This window comes from Vitis vinifera, chromosome 11 (genome assembly GCF_030704535.1).
Source record: "Vitis vinifera cultivar Pinot Noir 40024 chromosome 11, ASM3070453v1".
In the NCBI taxonomy this organism is placed as follows: domain Eukaryota; kingdom Viridiplantae; phylum Streptophyta; class Magnoliopsida; order Vitales; family Vitaceae; genus Vitis; species Vitis vinifera.
The window spans coordinates 1,545,235-1,561,782 of record NC_081815.1 but is presented as its reverse complement, the minus strand read 5'-3'; the positions used below and the strand labels follow the sequence as shown (position 1 = coordinate 1,561,782).

The 16,548-nt window shown below is 36.0% G+C and overlaps 1 protein-coding gene across 1 annotated transcript; it reads right to left on the bottom strand.

Moving 5' to 3' along the window:
* Positions 1–236: 236 nt before the first annotated feature.
* LOC100244028 (uncharacterized) lies at positions 237–15,841 on the bottom strand. Its single transcript, XM_010658189.3, has 18 exons — positions 15,580–15,841; positions 15,431–15,462; positions 15,243–15,353; positions 14,507–14,583; positions 14,025–14,070; positions 13,850–13,910; positions 13,091–13,144; positions 12,860–12,940; positions 7,974–8,013; positions 7,697–7,809; positions 7,225–7,335; positions 6,502–6,618; positions 5,657–5,737; positions 3,670–3,790; positions 2,573–2,642; positions 2,325–2,431; positions 1,583–2,013; positions 237–1,162 (listed from the first exon to the last, which is right to left on the bottom strand). The coding sequence occupies exons 1-18, from the start codon at positions 15,772–15,774 to the stop codon at positions 527–529; spliced, it is 2,484 nt and encodes an 827-aa protein (XP_010656491.1). The 5' UTR covers positions 15,775–15,841; the 3' UTR covers positions 237–526.
* Between the last annotated feature and the right edge of the window lie 707 nt (positions 15,842–16,548).

Sequence of the window (16,548 nt, the reverse complement as noted above, 5' to 3'; positions counted from 1 at the left end):
TGAGTTATAACCATTATCCGTCAAGACGTGGAGCAAGCTAGGAGGACCAAAAGCTTGTAACCTAAGCGTGGGGGATCTTATTCAATAGTTTGATCAAGCAGGTAAAAAAAGAAAAAAAAAAAGCTGAAACTGCTATGCATGAAGTACTTGGCTATCAGCTGATTGCCATCCCTTGTAGCATCTCCCAACTTATGATATAGCCTTGAAAATGGAAGCATTGAAGAAAAGCAAACTGATAAAGAGAAAACTATAGTCCGAGCAATATATAAAGACACATACAATACAAACCTTAGCTGCAAGAAATTTGGCAACAGATGCCCATCACACACAAGCATGTAATGATGGACTCCACATTGCAAACATATGCAGTAGCCATATCACTCGACAGTAATTCAAACATCTTAAATTTAGACACTAGACCTATTAAACATGATTATAAAAAAAAAAAAAGCATATTAAATAGTCTTTGCCAAATAGAATCCGACACTTACCTTTCTCTACTAATGACCCAAGGGACAAAATCTCATTAGAGGAGATCAGCAACATTTGATGGCAGCTCCTCGATTACCACATTGTAAAACCTTTGGATGTCAAACAGCATTCTCTCATCATCCCTGGTCACAAAGTTAATGGCAACACCTTTTCTCCCAAACCGTCCACTACGCCCAATACGATGGAGATAGTTCTCGGGCTGGGTAGGGAGATCAAAGTTTATGACAAGGGAGACTTGCTGGACATCAATACCACGAGCCAGAAGATCAGTGGTGATAAGAACACGAGAAGACCCAGAACGGAATTCCCGCATGATAATGTCTCTAGTATTTTGGTCCATGTCTCCATGGGTGGCTGAGACTGTGTGGTCTCGGCTCCTCATCTTGTCAGTCAGCCAGTCAACTTTGCGTCGGGTGTTCACGAAGATGACACTCTGGGTAATGGCTAAGGTTTCATAAAGGTCACAGAGTGTCTCAAGTTTCCACTCCTCCTTATCAACATTGACATAGAACTGCTTTATACCTTCAAGGGTGAGCTCGTCACGCTTCACAAGAATCCTTACGGGTTTGTTCATAAACTTCCTTGTAATCTCAAGGGCCTCGGGTGGCATTGTGGCAGAGAACACTCCAACTTGAACTTTTGATGGCAGGAGTTGGAAAATATCATAGATCTGCAAGGAAGAAACTAATTTATTAGAACAGTGATATAAACGCATTAAAGTTGAAAGGTTGTTGAGGTTCTTGGAATACAACACAGAGTTAAAAAAATAAAGAAAAAAAATCCAGAAGCATCAAGGCAGTTGAATTCGAACCAATATAACCAAAGCTATAAATAATCCACTAAGCAAATCAGGATAATGCAGTCAACAATGAAGAGCTTCTTTGAGGATCTACCAAGCATGATTTCTTCAATTAAAACAATGCATCAAAATGTTTAATCCATGTTTACATCTTCCATGCTTGTGACTCTGTTCCCAAACACAATTTACCTATGCATCATATACTCATACTGTCAAAAGAATATTGCAGTTGATGGAAATTTTGCCACAAAAGTGAAAACAATAAGAATGGATTTAGGGTTTAAGAATGACCTGATCCTTGAAACCTCGAGAGAGCATTTCATCTGCTTCATCCAACACAAACATTTTAATGTAATCAGGACGAAGGGACTGTCTTCGCAGCATGTCAAATACACGACCAGGTGTGCCAACGACAACATGAACACCGCTTGAAAGAATGCGCTGGTCCTCACGGACGCTGGTCCCACCAACACACGCATGTACCTTCACTCCAAGGTAGTCACCAAGTGCTCGCATAACCTTCTCAATCTGTTGTGCAAGCTCACGAGTGGGTGCCAGAACCAAGGCCTGACATTCCACCAACCCATAATCAAGCTGCTGCAGGATACCAGAGCAGAAAGTTGCAGTCTTTCCTGTTCCTGACTGAGCTTGCTGAATTACATCAAGTCCCTTGCAAAAGGGAACAATTCCTCTTTGCTGAATTGCAGAAGGTTTTTCAAAACCTACACGAAGAATTATCCATCTTTCAATTGATGGTACTGACATGAGCAATGCAAAACAAACGGAGGAAAAGAAATTTTCACGAAAACATATCAATATACAAAATTTCAAGCTCCCACTTATTAGACATATGCAAGTAACGATCACCTTGAGAGGCAAACTGCATCTCAAGTTTATGAAAGCAGAAAGCCAGAGGGAAAAGAATTCCATGCATAAACCATTGATTGATCATGGAAGCAAGAGATTTCAAGCAATCATACATCATAATAAAAAAACCTAGAAAGAAAATAATATTGAAACATGATTGGTCTACCATATGCATAAATGCCTCTGAGAAGATTCTCTTGCAAACCCATAGAATCAAAACTATCATAAACCTCATCATAAGATGTGAAGAAATCCTGTCCATCAGTTGAAAGCCTGTATGCATCGATTCATAAAACCAAGAAAAGAAAATTAGCATCCTATTACACATAGGTAGACTTTTAAATTTGAAATTTTCAAAACAGAGTATTATAAAAAAAAAGGGAGGGAAAGAAAAAAGAGGAGTGTATTCCTTACAGCTCAGTCATTTTGGCATCATAATTACGGGTATCGAACTGCGATCCTTCTGGTGCTACGCCTGCCATGACTGAAAGGAGTACAACAATTGTTCATAAACTATAAAATGTCAATTAAAAGCAACCTATGAAACTAGAAAATACAAAGCTGGGTCAATGCGTGCCCATGAGTGTGTGTTAGTTTGTGCGTGTGTGCATGAGAGAGAGATTTGTTTACTATTCAATTTTGTCATCTTCTCCAATCTTTATCTTTCTGCATTTTTCTTTGTACTTTAAAAACCAATTTTAAGATTTAGCAAAACACACGCCTTATTAATTGAGTTGAGCTTAAAGGATTTTGTAGAGAAACGGGAACTATATCAACTATTGCTTTTCCTATCATTGGTTAGAAAAATCAAAACCAACAATCACTTCGTTTGGATTTCAAACTCGCAATGAAACCCATAGCAGGAAGCCACATCTCACAAGTATTAACTACTCAGATTTATACCTAGTTCCTCATTCAAGAATAAAAAAAAGCAGAACTCCATCCAGATACACAAATATACCATACATGTCATTCACAACCTAAAATAAACCACAAAAACAAAAACATATCCCGAAACAGAATACCGTCCCTAAAAGATTATCAGCAAGAACATGTTCCATCAGACATCCATACGCAATCAACCAACAACTTCCAATCTCATTGGATACGAATTTGCATCAACCTATCCAAAAAATTCATAACTCTCCATGTTCACTAAAACCATATAATACAAAAACAAAAACCCCTCTCGACTCAGCCTAATAGAACTAACACAAACTCAAAGCATAAAATTCCAAACATCGCTTCTATTTCCTCAGCAATCAAAACCAACTATAATCATTCCAAAACAACGCCTGACAATCAAAAAAACCAAAAAACCATAAACTCATGACACCAATTCAAGCCTCAACCAACAGATCACAACACTTCACACACCACACCACGCATACACCAGAAAACGGATCCATTCCTCAGAAATCGAGAAACGAACACCGTCCGATGAGCAGACAGAGCAGGCGTTACCGCGAGTAAAATTGATTGAGATCAAAAGTGAGGGTCGAAACCAAGACCTGAAAGATGTGACGATCGACTAAGAGCGAGAGAGCTGATTGGAAGAGAGAGATGAGAGAGAACAAGAGAGACTTGAGCTTTGATTTTGAAGCGGTTTAGGGTTTCCCAAACTCCTCGGATCTACGCCTAGAGGAGTTGAGTGTGCGTGCGAGGGAGAGAGAGAGAGTAAGAGGAATGTAGAAGAGGTTTGATGTATCAAAGGAGTGTGTGCCCTTGCGTGTGGTTTCTTTTTTAGTTTCCCGATTTGCCCCTGGTTTTGGGATTGGGTTCGCCTGTGTGGGCCGACCTGGATGATTTTGTGGGCTTTGGCTCACAGGGAAAATTACTATTTATTTTTCTCATTTAATGAACGATTTAAAAAGAATAAAGCTAAATAAATAATTTAATAGTATAAAGTAGATTAATTTCATGGTATAATAAATGTTTTGATGAGAGATAATTTTAGGACATGTCTGGTAAAGCTTTGGAAAAAAGGTTTTTAAAAAATGATTTTCAATAAATAATTTTTAATTGATTTTAAGAATAAAATTTATCAAACGAATTTTTTATTTTTTTACTCAAAGAATATTCCAAGTGGGGCATGAGGGTTTATACCCTTTTTCTTTTTTGAAATAATGAGTGAAGTGTACTTCACCAAGTGTGAAAATCAAGAAAAGGAGAGAAAGATATTGGGAGTTTATGTTATTTGTTTGTATATTAGGAGGATTATGAGTATTTTTTAGGACATGGGTAGAAAGCTAAGAAGATTTACATCCAAAAGACTTGGTATATGGCTTCAGGCCATAGCCCATCCTCTACCTTTTATATTAAGCTCTTTTTTAAATCATGTTTTTACTCTAAAATGTTTTCTATTAAAATATTTTGTCTAAAAATATTTTTTTTAAAATCACCTTTCATTGTTTTTATTGAAAATACTATAAGTGATTTTACACAATTTAAAATATATTTTCTAAAATTTAGCAAACATCTATTTGTTTTTTTTTAAAGTTAAAAGTACATTTTAAAATCACTATCAAACAAGTTTTTAGAATATGTGATTTAATAAACACTTTTTTAATATTCAATTTTTTTTTAAATCAAAACAGCTAATTTCAATCATTACAAAGGCTATCAATGCTTTATAAAATCACCATCAAACAAGCTATTACCCGATCAAAGTGAAAACAAAAATGCAATCCAAGACTAAAAGAAAATGTTAACCATGGAAAGCCCTTTTTAAAATAGAAAAGTGTTTTCTAACTTATGTTACATCAACAATTTTGATTTTTTACTCAACCCGGTTTTACTTGAAAATTTGCTTTAAAAACACCTTTTTTTTTTTTTTTTAAATGATGTTATGATAAATAATTAAAAATATAAAAAATACTTTGAAAACTTTTATATCATATATAAAGAAACCCGCTTTCCACCTTTGAGTTTCCTAGCAAATTTAATTCCTGAAAACAATGGAAAACCATTTTCGTAAGTATTCACTTTTTCAGGAAGAAGGATTTGAAACTTCTAAACTTATTAATTATTGGAAAAGGGGGAAAAGAACAAACCAAACCAAACATACCAAAACAGAACAGAGATTTTGCCTCTTACTTTTCAATATGGCTCTCATGTTCTACAATGGGAAGCATGTCTATAAGTTGAATCCCTCTATTCTTGGAAACATGGGTAAAGCATAGATTCCTGAATCCCTGCCTAGAAGTGTGAAAAACTAAAAGGTGAAATCTTCCATTCATTCGGCTTTTGGCAAAACATGCATCACAGGCTCACAAGATACAAAACTTAAAAAAACACACAACTCTTCTGAGAAATGATAAAATTGGAGTATTAAATAACAGACTGTTGTTCTTAGTTCTCATTAATGTTGCAGATGAAAAAGCAAAAGATCACCAGGGTTTAGAAGCAACCTTTCAAATCCAGCAGCTGAACTTGTAACGGGATTGTCTTCTCACCTGTTTCGTCAAGCTTGCACAACAACATTAATCAATTAACTCATCTGCCGCGGAACGTGCACAAGTGGCTTCCAAACTGGGAGATAACATCTACCACACCTCCATAACCAGCAACAGCAGTAACCTAAACAAAATGACAGGGTTCAATCATGTGAGAAGCACAGCTGAGGAGTATGAGTTGATGAATTGATATCCTAAGTGTAGCTATTCTGAGTTCTTGAATAGACCATAACTTGAACAGAACAGGAACAAGCTAAATCCTGGAATGGAGATAACTTCAAGGTTTAAAAATCAATGTTAGAGGTAGTTCTTTGCTAGTTTCTGCCATGGGGGTCAATCATCATTCAGCAGTGTGGGAAAATTTATCAAAAACAATTGGCGTTTCATTCTTTTCATAGAAAGAAGTATTATCCCTCTGTGGCATACGAAAAGATTTTTTTTTTTTTCTGATAAGTTAAGTGGCAAATGAAAATAATGAATCCAGATTGCTTTCAAGTCTCTGTAAGCACTCATTTCTCACACATGCAGGCTACAAGTAGAAGATGGGAACCCAATTTTAATGCATCTCACTTAAGCGACCATGGTAACATGTGGGATGACTAAATGATTTCACTGTTTGTAATTTTTTTATATTCAAGCCAAAAAGGAAATATCTCGATATAAATACTCTTAAAATTAAAAGGCCAAAAATAATCCAGTCAACATGGTTTTGAGGGTTGATATCTCCAAAGTGGGTCCATATGAAGTTGAGTCCTATACCATCACAAATGAAGCATATCTCCAGGTGTGGCACTTGAACAATGATGCTTAGGGTTTTAGAAGTGAAAAGTGCAAAGAAAATTTAGAAACCAAACATTAATAGAATAGGAGGATTAAATCAGAACATACACCCGATGGATGTAGGGACACTGAAAAGGCTGACTGAGGAGCACATTGTATCTGTGAAAGAATCACGCCATTTATGTCAAAACGACTAAGTAGAGGTTCCGCTCCCACCGCTAAAATCTGAAACAAGGATATAACAATCATTAGGGCAAAAGAAACATACAATACAGTCCAAAATAACTGCATAAGTCAGATAAATCTAGGATTTGAACAGTAGATAATGAAATCACATTGCCTAAAGTGCAAGTTCAACTTTTACTGTCAAAGCAGTGACAGCAACCAGAATCTAAATCATCATAACAGACTAACAGTAAAGAGATAGTTTTAAAATGACAAATGGGATAAAAATGGTCAAAAATTGGAAAACAAAAGTCAAATTAAAGCATACCACTGAGAGCCACTTTATCAAAACACAACACAACTATTTATAATAGAAGTGTTTCACATGAATCAGGACAAGTTAGCCCAACAACTCATGGAACTGCCAGCCATAGATGCTCTAATGACCATTTTATTTTTAGAAAAGTAACCCACAGGGAGGGATTTACTAGTGCAGCCGTAAAAAGTTGAAACCTTTGCAACAGAAGCTTCTTAAATGAGGTAAAGAAGTTCTAATATATGCCTTCTGCAAATCGATATAAGAATAATGGAATATTTGAGGTCACATCTTGATCAAACTAAAAAATGAAGAACTTGTACTAATGCTAACAAAGTAATTGAACTTACTTGATTGTCATCAAACACTATATCTTGGAAAGAAGCGTGAGTTGAGACCCTTGTAACACGTTCACAAGCAGGAAGATTCCAGACAGATAAACTCCGACCCCTACCATAAGCCTATGAAATAAATAAACTAAATAAGCAGTACTCTACACTGGACAGCTATAGAGAAGAATTACAAGATATCTAGAGAAGCCAACTTTCTATATCATAAATCCTTGTTTCACAGTTGTGCCAATGATTATGGAACCTTAAAATATTCCTATCAAAGTGCAAAAGTATACAACCTTTAAATATTTAACACTGGTTATCAACACATAACCAAATAAGATATTGTATTTTGATACTTCCTAAACATGGTAGAGATGAGGATCGATAATGAACTCTTTTATCAAGGGAAGTCTTTCAAAACATATCAACAAAAAAAAAGAAAAAAATGAAAAATGAAAAATAACAACACTTGTGTGTAAGAACTTACCAACCAGCTCTCACTTGCATCAAGAGCAATGCAACTAACACAAGAGAAAATTTCTTTAGGCTTCTTATCCTTCTTTGCATCAATTACTTGAATGCACTTTCCACTCTGGCAATCTAGGTAAACCCATATAATACATTCCAATCGGCAAAATTAATTATAACTATATATTAAATAATAACATCAATAAAGACAAAACTAACAAGAAATAAACAAAACAATTATCCACTTTAGTTAACTATCTTCTTGTATCCTTTAAGAGTGATGGACTAAGTTTTACCCCATATTCGTGCAGTCCCATCCTCTGAACCAGTTATGATCTGAAAATTAAAAAATAATAATAATAAATAAATAAATAAAGATAAAGCAGAAAAACTAGGAGTTAGGTTCATGTGTGTGTGAGAGAGAGAGAGTATTAAAACCGCATTGCTAGAACTGCAAATCCAGCTCCTAAAGTAACACTGATCCTACAGAATTCTATCCAAATCCAATATACCCATTGACCAATAATTTAGTGAAAGTTGAATTGAAATATATGGCATTCTATCAAGAGGTCTAGAATTTTACAAATTGACTTACAACTTTAACAATAGTGTCATCTCTGCTTATAAAAAAAATTGAAAATGTCAAAGACTCAAAAGTCCCAATCAAAACCATGTAACCAACTGTCACAATTCACAGTACATCTCAAGCATCCAAAAAGAAAAAGGGAAACAAAGGATAATCCCATAAAAGAATAGGGATAGCAATGAGGAGGGCTTTTGGGTAATCCAACTTGCCCCAACCCTAGTAGGGCGGGTCTGATATGTATGGGTAGGAAGCACTAGGGGAAAGTTTCCAAAACCCCGGAGTCCAGATAGGTTGAACACAAGTAAGAATTTACCCCACCCTGCCATGCCCAGTGTTTTAAAAGACTAATGAGGTCTTGGGTTTCTTCAAAGATTTTTTTGAGAGGGGAAAATTCGTCAGAAGCCTGAACACCACCTTCTTAGTTTTAATCCCAAAGAAGTGTGGGGCTGAAGACTTGAGCGATTTCAAACCCATCAGTTTGGTGGGGGGTCTTTACAAGCTGCTTGCAAAGGTCTTAGCCAATAGATTGAAAAAGGTAGTGGGGAAAGTGGTGTCTTCAACCCAAAATGCCTTTGTTGAAGGTAGGCAAATTCTTGATGCTACGTTAATAGCTAATGAGGTCATAGACTCCTTGTTGAAAAGAAAGGAAAGTGGGGTTTTGTGTAAATTGGATTTAGAAAAGGCCTATGATCGCATTAATTGGGATTTTCTGCTATCAGTGATGCAAAAAATGGGTTTTAGGGAGAAATGGGTTGGGTCGATTAAATGGTGCATATCCACCACTTCGTTTTCAGTTCTGGTCAATGGTTCTCCAACCGGTTTTTTCCGGAGCTCCAGGGGGTTAAGGCAAGGAGACCCTCTCTCTCCTTACCTTTTTGTCTTAGGAATGGAGGCCTTAAGTAGTCTCATTAACAGAGCAGTGAGAGGGGGTTTTCTATCAGACTGCAGGATAGGGGGAAGGGAAGGTGTCGGGACCCAAGTTACACACCTGTTGTTCGCCGATGATACTTTGGTCTTCTGTGATGACTCTCAAGAGCAATTGGTTTTTCTAAGTTGGTTATTAATGTGGTTTGAAGCCATTTCCGGACTGCGCATTAATTTGAACAAAAGTGAGATTTTTCCGGTGGGTAGAGTGGAGAATGCTGAGTTACTGGCTGCTGAGCTTGGCTGCAAAGTGGGATCTCTCCCTTCCACTTATTTGGGGCTCCCTTTGGGTGCTTCGCATAAGTCGGTGAAGGTTTGGGACGGAGTGGAAGAGCGGATGAGGAAGAAACTTGCCTTATGGAAGAGACAGTTCATTTCTAAGGGAGGAAGAATCACTTTCATCCGGAGCACTTTGGCGAGCATGCCAACCTATCTTATGTCATTATTGTGCATGCCAAGAGTGGTTAAATTAAGACTTGAGAAAATCCAAAGGGATTTTCTTTGGGGAGGGGGAGTGTTGGAGAAGAGGCCCCATCTTGTTAAGTGGGTTGTTGTCTGTACTCACAAAAAGATGGGTGGATTGGGGATTAGAAATCTTTCCATTCTTAATAGAGCTCTCTTGTGCAAATGGAGTTGGCGTTTTGCGGTTGAAAGACTCATATTGGAAGCTTATTATTAGTACGAAGTATGGGATTGAAAGAGGAGGGTGGAGCACTCGCGGGGCTAGGGAGGGCCATGGGGTAAGGCTTTGGAAGGAAACCAACAAGGAAGGTTTGTTACTGCTCAATAATGTATCATTCTTGGTGGGGGATGGTAAAAGGGTGAGGTTTTGGAAAGACATTTGGTGCGGGAACACCCCCCTCTGTGAGGCCTTTCCCTCCTTGTTTGATTTAGCAGGTTCTAAAGATGCGTGGGTAGTGGACTATTGGGACCCAATGGGGGAAGAGGGAGGGTGTATTCCCCATTTCCTTAGACCTTTCAATGATTGGGGGGTGGAGGAGGTGGAGAGACTCCTTTCGTCCATTCAAGGAAAGAGGTTGGATGCTGATGGGGAGGATAGGATGCTGTGGAAAGAGACGAAAAATGAGATTTTCACTGTAAAATCTCTCTATAATTCTCTTGTTCATAGCTGTGCAGTCTCGTTTCCGTGCAATATTCTTTGGAGTCCGTATGTTCCTACAAAGGTAAGTTTTTTTGCTTGGGAAGCTTCTTGGGAGAAGGTCCTTACTCAAGATCAGCTCAAGAGGAGGGGCTGGATTTTAGCCAACAGATGTTGCTTGTGTTGTGTTGAAGAGGAAACGATAAATCATATCCTCGTTCATTGTTCTAAGGCGAAGATTTTGTGGGATCTTGTGTTTTCTCTTTTTGGGATTAATTGGGTTCTGTCGTTTACGGTGAGAGACACTCTATTAAGTTGGTATGTTTCTTTTAAGGACAAGAAACATAGAAAGGTTTGGCGGGTAGTTCCTCTTTGTTTATTTTGGACGGTTTGGAAGGAAAGAAATAGGATAGTCTTTGATAATGAGGCTTTGTCGACTCAAAGATTGAAAATTTCATTTGTTTGTAATCTCTTATTTTGGGTTAAATCTTCTATAGCTGTTGGCCCCTTAACTTTGTTTAACTTTGTGGAATGGTTGGGCTCTTGTTGAGGGCCGGTGAGTGCTTGTGTTTTTGTTGTTTTTTTAGGTGACACTTGTATACTCCCTGTATGCTCCGGGTCGCCATTCAACCACCCTTTTTCTAATATATCTTTGTGTTTTTGCCTATCTTTTAAAAGACTAATGAGGTTCATGCCTTGAGGCTATAGCCTCAGTATAGGGTAACTGAGGCTTATAGTCTTAAGGTTATAGCCTTGGGGCTAAGGCTTAAGCCTCAAATATTCAAAAGGTTTTACTGAATTTAGGGCCTTTATGAGTTTTTTTTTATACATTTTATAAGAGTTTTAAGATTCAATATTCATTGGCTTTAATGACTTGCGCTATTACAAGGTTTTGGCATATATATATAAGTTTTGTCCTGCATCTGAAACTAAGGTTAAACCTTTTAAAAAATGACTTAGTTGGCTGCAAATTAACCCTTTCAATGGAAAGGAAAAGAAAAGAATGAAAAGAAGAAATAAGGGAATTATTGATCATTGAGGTAACCTAGTTTATATATAATCATTGTCTTATTATTTATAGATAAAGAAAAAAAAAATATTGTAATTAATGGATGAAGGAGAAAAACGGATTGACATTAACACCAATAGAGAGGATAATTGAGCAATTTGATATATATTGATTCATTGGGATTCTACTAGTGATAGTGATGGTAGCTTTGAAGATTACTTGATTAGGGCATAAGAGAGGTCTAGATTTTGGAGACGAAGAGGAACTAAATTAGAAACTATTAAAAGTGATATACAAGTAATTTGATTATTATAAATTCTATGGTTTTCTAATTATTTAAATTTTCACGTGATTTTATTAGTCTTTTTTCTAGTTTTTGAGATTTTTATCTTTTCTTTTTATTATTATTATTTATTATCGTGATTATTATTTTTAAGTTGAGGCTTATGCTTTGCCTCATTTGGACAAAACACCCTCAAGACCACCTTTAGGCTTTTAAGACATTGGCCATGCCCCAGCTTGGATAAGAATATTTTTACATTTCCCTTTTTAGTTAGTAAATAAAAAAGTGAAACACGTAGACTTATTCTCTAAGCAGTAGGCCTAATCCTCATTTTGTCTTTCCTTTCCTCTCTGATCTCTATTTACAGTCATTGATACTGAAGAAAGAATCCTTCATGATGGAAGGAAAGCAATTCAGAATTTAAGCCCTCCATTAAGAAGACCTTGAAAATGATTCAGGTGGTAAGTTACAGAATTTTGTATGGTTCTGTCTGAGGTTAGTCGAGGGCTGTATTGTTTAGTTATTTCTTCTTTTTTTTAATAGGCAAATAAGAATATTGTAAACAGTACCTAAACAGAAAAGGACACACTACAGTACACAGAGAGTATACACAAGGGCACCAAACTGGCAAAGAAAAGGAGTAACATTGTTTAGTCCTATCTTTGAGGAGGACAAAGGGCTTTTGTTGGTTGACATATGCAATTGGTGGAGACAGCAACCAGGACTCGAAGTGTTGCTAACTTCTTCCTCTCCACCTATCTTCTCTCTACAGGTTATAACTAAACAAGGCACTCTCATCACTTTCTTTCTCTCTTCCCAAACTCTAATCCTACTACCATGTTTAATTTGACCCAATCCATCTCCATGGTTTTAATTTCAAAAATTTTGATCTCATTAAGGAGCATGCTAAGGCGGAGAGAGATATTTTGCATGTGAATGATAGGACTCATTCCCTGCCCTGCCCAAGGTTGCTGGGGTCAGTGGAAAGACACTTCGTCCCTATATAAGAAATTAGAAGTAAATCTCAATTTGAAAAAAGATCAGCAACTATGGCGGGCCAGACAAATGAGAAGAAAATGGTCGACTAGATTATCTTTGCAAAGAGAGACAAAGATGAGTGTCAAAATACCCTAAATCATTATAAATCAATCATCCATCAACATTTTAAATTGATCTTGCTCCTGCTATTTGCTAAGCCCTTCATGGTAAAGTGGATTAGAAACTAAATTAACTAATAATATAACTTCTTAATATTCTAGATAATTATGGAAAAGGCTTTACCTGATTGCTGGAGTTACGAGCAATGATACAGTGCAAATAGTCTGAATGCCCCTTAAAGACCATTTTTATCTTACTCTTCTCCTGAAAAGTTTCAATACAAATGAAGTTGGCACCAATGCTTCCAAGGGGAAAACAAGATTGTACAAGGTCATCTAAACTGGGAAAACTTTGCAAATCCTTTTCAGTCAGACATTAACAAGAGTAATATATTCACCTTGAACAAATACATACCACATCCCAGCAATATGCACAAGAATCACCAGCAGCCGCAAAAACAGATCCCCACTATTACAGAAGAAAGGGTTAACCATTTACAGCTGATTCCATGAAATAAAATTGAATCATGCAAGAATAATACAAGGAAACCTCAAAAAGGCCATAAATTACATATGCAATATGATTTCTCCATATGATAAAAACATCTGAAATACCAGCTACGGTATCATAATTCTCATAGCAGGGAAAGATGTAAAATATAACCTATGCAATTAAAGACAAAATCTATAGACAGATCACATATCACATCTTTCCAGAAAATAAATGTGTATTGCCACTGTATTGCATCTTTGCCATTTTTATAATTTATAACTGATCAACCCCCTTTATTTCCTTTTATCAAAAATCTCATCAATTGTACCAAAGAATGCAACAATTGAAGTAGGAAGTTTTGAGAAATCAGCATATGAAAGAATTTTCAATTTCATATAATTACATGCAAAGGCAATAAAGTCTGCAAAATGTCATATCAGGCACATAGTAAAGTGTCTTAGTACATAGAGGAGAACCAGATAAAGGTTTTGGTTAATACTTGAACATACACAATAATCCAGGTAAAATTCACAACCACATCTAAAAACCATTATCCCACAAAGAAAAATCAGGGAAGCAGATTAAATTGTCACAAGGTTGCATGAAAATAAAAAACCGTCTATGCCATGCCTAGGACATATAAGAAAAATAAAGGCAGCACATAAACAAAAGAATACAAACCTGAGCATTAACAGCAATTGCATTGTTTTCAGGAACAGGAGAAAGAGCACCCCAAGGACCTCTATGAGACAATGATAAAATGTCAAATGAAATTGAACAACACAATACGAGAAAAAGGTTGATATTACAGACATGCAAGATGGTATCTTTCAAGTTTAGTTCTCAGATTACTCACTTATGTTGAGGATTGACCAAGTCCAGTACCGGCTCCACATGGTTTCCTGCAAAAATAAACAAGATGGCAACAAATGAAATATTATATATATATAGAAAACCATGTTCCATTGTTTATAGATAAAGGAAATATAATAAAGTGAAATACTAAAAGTTGAAGCACGAGGCATGCTGCTAGTGCATAAGTTTTGCAAAGATGCAGAGGAAATTGATTCAACAACTTAAGGAAAAGTATATGGGCCATATAATCATGCCATATACAACCAACATGAATAGCAACAAAATGTTTCAAAAACAAAAGCTGAGTAAATATCATGAAAATCCATGACATGAACACTCAGACAAGCAAGAAGCTGGGAGCAGTAAACAATGCATGTTTACCTCTACTTCTAGAATTTATTTTCCATGGAAACTAAGCCAAATATTACAGCACAAAGTGATGTGCAAATGCATCAGGATGACCCAACTTCACAAGACAATTACCTTGCAAAGGAATATGCACCTCTGATTGGGTAATTTCCTTCCACCTCCATCCACGAATCCGACCATCATCACCACAACTACATGATTTAACCAAGTTATCAAATATTTCAATGACAACACAATGACTAAAACTCATTTGGAACAATTGAGAAATAACAGTCAAATCTTAAAAATACATCACAACTAATAATTGGAGAAGAAGAATGAGCTAAACATGGTGAAAACCCAACAAACGGCCTACAATGCTCAAACCAGACTTGAATTCCAAGCTTTTTTTTTTATAAGTAAATTAATTGCATTAAAAGTGCCAAAAAAAGCGCCTAGAGCATACACTATGTATACAAGGCCAAAAAAAGGAGGGAATTGCAAGCTCAATCTCTTAACATGCCATGCTATAAAGCTAACATAACTTCTGCAGTAATATAACCCCTTCAACAACAACCAGAGGATGCACTCCTCAGAAGTTGCAAAGCAATACGAAAGCAGTCCTTACTATGGGGGTGTTGAGAAACAGGCAAGCTTTTAGAGTGCTGTAATCACTCGTTTTGGAGATTTGAACCACATTTATATGGAGAACTGGCAATCGAATGTCAACACGGACAAACATGTTCAACTAGGATAGTAAACAAGCTGAATCAAGATCATTGACAAGCCCGGGTTTGGCTTACCGAGCTGAACTTGAATGGAGCATGAGCTCCACTCAAATTCATACAGTATTAATATGACAAAAACAAACCTCAATAACAATGATTCCTCGCCGTCCCCATAAAATTTGACGTCGTATGCAGGCCCATCATGCCCTTGAAGGAAGCAATTGGGTTCAGCCACCGGCAGACCGAGCAAAGACCTGGACATGGAAAATCACAGATCACAATCAGCTACGTCCGAGTCAGGAGAAACCTACGCATTACCAACCAAACTTACTTCCGAGGCCTAGCATTGCCAAAACCCGACTGCTGCAACAAAACAAAATTGTCAAAACTCCATTTTCATTTTTTGTACGTTTTTTATCACAAAATTTTCTGGGCAACCAAACGGCTGTGGAAATGGGGAATTGGAGGGATAGAATTTACCAATTGAGAGATGCAGGAGGAGATGGAGTAGGAGGCAAGCGTTCCATCACTGGAGGCCACGACGATGACGTCCGGGTTAGGGTTTTGTGAGGGTGCGAATATGGCTCTAAAAACGGTTCGTGTTTGGATCTCTCTTTCTTTCAATATGCTGTTTCTATACCCATCTTCGTCCCAGTCCCTCGCATCCGAACCCATTAGGGTTAGGGTTTTGGAATGGTTTAGCTTCAGCTCCCTAGCACTTCACCGTGGAAAACGAACGTTTGAATTATAAAAAACGACGTCGTTTCAAGAGAAATAACAAAAATCCTTGCTCATACATTTAAAAGGAAAAAAAAAATTCAAATTAAGGGTTTTCAATTCATAACAAAAATAAAATTTTCTTTTTTTTTTAATTCGGTTCTTATACATTTTCCACTAAAATAAATAATTTCAATTTCTGTTAACCTATATTTTTATAATCAGTCCTTTTATATCTAACACTCATATTAAATTCTAATAATTTAAAATAAAATTAATTTTTAAATTTATATTTTTAAGAAATATAATAGTCATTTAGATTATTATTTTTACATGTATAAATTTTTGTGTTTTTTTTTTATTTTCTCATTTCTAGATAATAAAGATAAAAGAAAATTAGACGATTAAAATCTATTTCTTTATTTACTTAGGATTAAATCTAATTTTTATAAATATTATTTAAATAAAAATTTCTCCATCTTTAAACAAACATTAAAATAAAAATGGCATTCATTGTATTTTCAAAATTTATCTTGGGAAAATTTTCACTGTATAAAAACATAAAAGGAAATTTGAAAATTAAGGAAGTGTTTGATAAAACTTAATAGTTATTTATTGACTTTAAGTTAAATTATATTTAAATTATTAATTCAAAATTTATCACTTAATTTTTATTATTTGATAAAATAAATTTAAAACTTATTATAAATCATCAATTGACATATTTATCAT

Coding starts and splice junctions, on each gene's coding strand:
- LOC100244028 (XM_010658189.3), bottom strand. CDS start 15,774: ATGGGTTCGGATGCGAGGGACTGGGACGAAGATGGGTATAGAAACAGC. Junction 13,145..13,849: donor CAATTGCTGTTAATGCTCAG/GTTTGTATTCTT, acceptor CTTCTGTAATAG/TGGGGATCTGTTTTTGCGGC. Junction 1,163..1,582: donor CTCGAGGTTTCAAGGATCAG/GTCATTCTTAAA, acceptor TCTTCCTTGCAG/ATCTATGATATTTTCCAACT.